Source organism: Tribolium castaneum, chromosome 7 (assembly GCF_031307605.1).
Source record: "Tribolium castaneum strain GA2 chromosome 7, icTriCast1.1, whole genome shotgun sequence".
NCBI lineage: Eukaryota > Metazoa > Arthropoda > Insecta > Coleoptera > Tenebrionidae > Tribolium > Tribolium castaneum.
Window position 1 is genome coordinate 8,435,382 of NC_087400.1, and position 6,000 is coordinate 8,441,381.

Here is a 6,000-nt window from a genome sequence, read left to right on the forward strand (position 1 = left end):
TGCAGATACCTGATAAAAAAATACCAATTAATGTCCTATGGTGTATAAAACATTTGAATTAATTTGACATCACCATCTTTGTCTCTTTAAATTAGAGAGCAAAATAAATTTCCTCTCTTGTACTTACACTTTGTTCTTTTGATATGTAAATAGTTATTGCTAAAACAAACTAGAAAAAAAATCTGTTTTCATTTTTTCCAAGTAAAAAAAATAAAATGGTCAAATTTTGAGTAATTTAGCTTTTCTCATTCATGTACTCATTTAAGAAAATTTTACCAGAAAAGACATAAACTGCAGTAGGTATTAGGTTAAATTACAAGTAGGTACTTATAATTTTTTCAACTCAATTTCAAACGATATGAATTATACAGCGTGGAATTTTGAATTGGAATAAAATTCATAACTTGGATTAAGGCGATTTTAGTGAAAATTTCTGAAACAGGTCAATTTTTGTTTTTCTTTGCCTACTATTTGATGCACATGGTTTTTGTTTATCTGTTGTCAGAAATGCACAGCCTCCTCTAACTTTTGTTTTTCAAATGTAATAGTATGTCAAGTGACACCTCGTATGTAAGCCCTTTTTGCAAGCAATACACCGCTCAACTTGTTTTTTGAATTTTTTCAAAGCCTACGTGATAAAAAAATAAAACCAATTTTATAAGTTGAACATTATTTAATGCAACAATTTTTCAAAATAGGCACCGTTCCTCTCATAAAGGTAACATAAAGACAGTAGCATGAATTTCTAACATTTTGCGACATTTCTAGTGTGGTTAACTTAATTTCCACTTATATAAAATTTCCACTTATAATAAAATTTGTTTTCATTTTTTTATCGGGTAGGCTTTGAAAATATTCAGTAAACAAAGTGTGCGTTGTATTCGTTGCAAAGTGCTCTTTCACATGAGGTGACACATGACATAGCGTTACATTTGAAAAAAAAGTTAGAGGTGGCTGTGCATTTTTGAAAACAGATTTGAAAAAATCGACCTGTTTCAGGATTTTTTTTTAAATCACAAATTTTATTTTAGTAATAATTTCACACATCAAAATGAGAATAATTTGCTTTAAAAAAACTAAAAACCATTTTTAAAACTCAATGTTTGGGCTTTACGTTTTTTATTTTTGTTTTGTTAAAAATGTACAATTTATGTATTTTTTTGTTTTATCCTTTTGTACTCCTCTTCAATGTAAGGAAGATATTTATTTGTTATTGTTGTTACTTATTATTATGTACAATATTGAATAAGAACAAAGAGAAAAATTTCTAGAACCAGGTAAATTGCTTTTCTAATTACAAGAATGTTTATTTTATCAAGTTACCATCAATCACATAGGCTTGTTCTTAAATAATTACAAACAAATGCATCAAGAATAATTTTTCTCAAGGATTGAAAAATTACCTGGACTTACGTCATTTTTGAATAATGGTTCTAATAAGTGCCCGTTATAAAAAGCCGTTTAATTTTTTTCAGTAATTTACACAACTTTTTTTAAAATAAAAAATCTAGTGTTCCGTGAATGCATCTGATAAAAATAGGTAAATTTAATAATCAATTTTTTACAACATGAAAGTGATATTCACTTTCATCGCGGATGAAAACAGTATTTATTTCATAATTTATCATTTAATTCAACTAGTATACTATAATTAAATTGTTAAATGTTTTATGCTTAATTGAGCACGAAGTACAATACCACAATAAAGTCATGTTAAAATCCTGTTTTGAATTCAAGTATTCACATAAATTAAAAAAGAACTTAATGAAAATCACAATTTGTAATTCAGCGCGTCTCTAAAGAAATCCAATAATTAGGGAAAAGCACATTAGCCAAATTTCACCCATTAGAGGCCCATTAAGCCCAAATTACGGCCCAACATGTCCAAAATTATTCGCCAGTTTTCGTCACGATGTCACCCATTCAAGACTTCCACAGCGGCCAAATAATTTTCCTAACAGGTGCCACAGGTTTCCTCGGGAAACTCGTGCTGGAAAAACTGCTCCGGACTTGCTCGGAGTTGAAAAAAATATACGTCCTGTTGAGGCCAAAGAAAGGTCAAAGTCAGCATGAACGACTCGAGGCGCTTTTGAACCAACCTGTAAGTACCACTCCAAAATACCACTTGTCAAAAAAAAATTTTTTTGTAAAGTGTTTTGAGGAAATGAAAGTTCTTACTCCCAATTTTCGCCAAAAAATTGCAATTTTGCATGGGGATTGTGGCGCCCCTTTCTTGGGGCTGAGTCTCCAGGACCGGACTTTATTGGAAGAAGTGACGTGTGTTATACATTCAGCAGCCGTGGTTAAGTTCAACGTTAAGTTAAAAAATGCGATTTTTACGAACGTGAGGGCAGTGCGAGATTTAATAATTTTGGCCAGAAACATGCCGAAATTGAAAAGTTTTGTCTACGTTTCAACTGCTTTTTCGCATTGTGTTCGACACGAAATCGGGGAGGAGTTTTACGATGTTGGGATAAACCCTGAAGACGTTATTTCAATGGTTCAAGGGCTAGATGATGTTATTTTGGAAACGCTAACTCCACAGTGAGTACCCAAAATTTTCAAAATGTAAGTTTTAATTTGGTTTTTAGTATTTTGGGTAAATGGCCCAATTGTTACGTCTACAGTAAAGCCCTGGCTGAGCAACTTTTCAAAAACGAGTCTCTTCCATTTTCCATAGTTCGCCCAGCGATTGGTGAGTCAAAAATTTTGAATTTTTTTTTTGAAAAAAACAGTTAATTTTAGTTGGTTCTGCATACCAAGAGCCAATCCCTGGTTGGATTGATAATTTTCAAGGAATTGTGGGAATTTCGGTTGGGGTCTCAATGGGCGTTTTGAGGAGTCTACAGATTGACCCCAAACTTAGAGCCAATGTAGTTCCTGTTGACTTTGTAGTTAATACAGTACTCGCTTCAGGGTGGTATTGCCAAAAGTCAGAAAAATTAATTTATAACTTCGCGGGAAGTGATTTAAATCCAATTACTTGGGGTACGTTTCAACTACGAATATCTACAGGGTGGCTCAATATGGGCGTGTTCGATTACACCTACACTGTCAAAGATATAGAAATGAATCAAATGGTACTGCAAATGGAAAGTTAAAGTGCACGTTCTAAAATTATTTTGTTTTATACAGGGTGTTCCATTTTTGTAGTGCAGCCTGTAACATAGTTTTTTTAAATGGCACCCTCTGTATATTTGTACTTATTTAAATTTGCACTATTTTAGGCTGTATAAATCAGTTTAGTTTTTGCAATTGGCTTTAACCGTTCAGAAGTTATTTACTTTTTTCTACAATTTAGTGCGTCTGCAGGCACATTATTAAAAAATCGCAGTGCCCTTGGTTTTTGGGATATTAAGTTGGGACTTTGTCCCTAGGTAAACAAATGTCTGAGGTATCTTTTGGTGACAAGACCATACATTTGCATTTTAGCATCACCTTGCTGTGACACATTCATTTTGGTAAATTTTGAACGACAATAACTTGATTTTTTTAAATAACACCTACTGTATTTTATTACTAATTATTATTCAGCGTCTTATTTTACATCTTTTTTACCTCTTTAATTTTTTCGAAAAGTTGATAATTAAGAAAATAATTCGGTTTTTCTGAAAAATGCACACAAAATTCTTTGTATACTATTGTAGCGTGCTGTGAAAAACACTTTTTTGTGAAAATGAATTTTTCGCGTAAAATGAATGCCTAAAAATCTCATCTAGACATTAACGTAATAAAAATGATTTACAATAAAGAAAAAAAAGAAAAAAACGAGGTATAACAAATCAACAACAATAAGATATTACTTGTAGTTACAAAACTATTTAAAATGACGGCATTCTTAAGCAATAAAGTTATACATTGGTCATTTTTTTTAAAATTCACCGCTTCTAATGAGGCATGAACAATTTTACAAAAAGCTTTTTTAATTTTTTCTTGCATATTTTTTCCAGTAGTGCCGTCGATTTTTTTTCATTTTTATTTAATGATTTCTTATCATAATTAAAATTTATGTCTCGATGAGAAAGAAGTGTATGCAATTTACATGAAAAATTCATTTTCACAACAAAACGTCACGTACAAAAAACGCCAGTCTAAAATTGTTATCTCAAAATTTATTTTTTTATATGGCACACTACGTTGGTATCTAAAAGATTCTATGTGCATTTTTCAAAAAAACCGAGTTATCTCCGAAACTATCAACTTTTGGAAAAAAATTTAAGAGGTGAAAAAGATGTAAAATGAGATGCTGAATAATACTGAGTAATAAAATACAGAGAGTGCTATTTGAAAAAATCAAGTTATGCTCCTTCAAAGTTTACCAAAATGAATGTGTCACAGCATGGTAATGCCACAATATAAATAAACAGTCTTGTGGCTGAAAAATACCTCCGACAGTTGTTTACACACAAACGAAATTTCAACTCAATATCTTGAAAACCAAGCGCACTGCGATTTTTTAATTATGTGCCTGCAGACGCACAAAATTGTTAAAAAACGTAAATAACTTCCAAATGGTTAAAGCAAATTGCAAAAACTAAACTGATTTATAAATCCTAAAAAAGTACACACCAAAATATGCACTGCACGGTAAAAATGGAACAATAGTATATATAAATATATACTTTATAGTATATATACTATATATACATATAGTATAGTAATATACTATATAATATACAGGGTGCTCAAAAACTGGCGCACCAACTCAGTGGTACGTTATTGAGAAGCAAGTACACATTACGGGAAAAATGTTAAAAAAATTCCTATAGTCATATTTTAAAAAAACTAGAGCTACAAACTTATTGTGTTAACTTCTTTAGTTTTCATTATTTTTTTTATGTTTCATGTTTCATACCAGGTAATCGTTCCGCAACAAAACGAAAAATAATAATTTTGAAATTTACTATCAGATTTTAGCAGTTTTTTAAATTTAAAAAAAATAAAATTTATTCAAAAAATCACAGTGTGTAGATGTGCCAACACTGGGAATTATTTCCTAGGAAACCGTTCCAAAAATAATTTATTTTTATTGTTGCTCAAATTTTATTGAGATCATGACTGTTAGACAACGTTGCCACGTATCATTTATCTAAAATCTGTTATTTATCAATAACTTTAATAGAAAGAATTTTTTTTACTATTTTTATGTTTATATGTAACCAGTTCTCTACCACACACCATTGAGTTGGTGTGCCAGTTTTTGAGCACGCTGTATAATACTATATAGTATATATAATTGTAGAACATGCACTTTTACTTCCTATTTGCCAAACCACTTGATTTTTTTCTGTATCTTTAACAATGTAAGTGCAATCGAGCGCGCCCATATCAATGACTCACCCTGTATAAGTTAGGATATGAATAATTGAATTATTTTATTACGAAAATTTTAGACGTCGTAGTAAACAAACTCTCGCAATACGCCTTCAAGTACCCAATGAGCAATGCCATTTGGTACCCAAATTTTTCAGTAACCCCTAGCACAGCTGTCCACAAAATTCGGGTGCTTTTTTCGCACACCCTGTATGCGTATTTCGTCGACGCGATTTTATACCTTTTGGGAAGAAAACGAATGTGAGTCTGAAATGTGGTACCACTTTTTCGAAAACAATCTATTGCAGTGCGGTCAAAAAATACAAAAAAATTGCGGAGCTGACTGATTGTCTCTCATATTTCACGTTGGGTTCATGGAAATTTTCTGATGAAAATGTGAGAAAACTGTGGATGGAAATGACGGCCAACGATCGTTGGAATTTTAATTTTGATATGGAAAAACTCGAGTGGGAAAATTATGGTGAAAATTGTGTCGCCGGAGGCCGCATTTACTTGATGAAGGATCCTCTGGAAACGGTGCCAAGAGCGAGAAAGCGGCTTTTTGCCCTGTTTGTGATTCACTACGGATTTATATTTTTAGTTTTGTATTTGTTGTTCAAATTTATCACTTGGGTTATTTGAAAATGAATGTAGAAGGTGTTCCAAGATGCAATAAAGGGGCTATAC

The 6,000-nt window shown here is 31.6% G+C and overlaps 1 protein-coding gene across 1 annotated transcript; it reads left to right on the forward strand.

Annotated features, from left to right (window-relative positions):
- The first annotated feature begins 1,127 nt into the window (after positions 1-1,127).
- Positions 1,128-6,000, forward strand: LOC656491 (fatty acyl-CoA reductase wat). Its single transcript, XM_008199569.3, has 6 exons — positions 1,128-2,101; positions 2,153-2,544; positions 2,592-2,695; positions 2,746-2,988; positions 5,394-5,574; positions 5,622-6,000. The coding sequence occupies exons 1-6, from the start codon at positions 1,913-1,915 to the stop codon at positions 5,953-5,955; spliced, it is 1,443 nt and encodes a 480-aa protein (XP_008197791.2). The 5' UTR covers positions 1,128-1,912; the 3' UTR covers positions 5,956-6,000.

What these genes read in the sequence shown, in the direction of transcription:
- LOC656491 (XM_008199569.3), top strand. Translation starts at nt 1,913, where the DNA reads ATGTCACCCATTCAAGACTTCCACAGCGGCCAAATAATTTTCCTAACA. An exon ending in AGGCGCTTTTGAACCAACCT is followed by an intron (nt 2,102 to 2,152) that starts GTAAGTACCACT and finishes TTTTTTGTAAAG; the next exon opens with TGTTTTGAGGAAATGAAAGT. An exon ending in TTGGAAACGCTAACTCCACA is followed by an intron (nt 2,545 to 2,591) that starts GTGAGTACCCAA and finishes TTTGGTTTTTAG; the next exon opens with TATTTTGGGTAAATGGCCCA.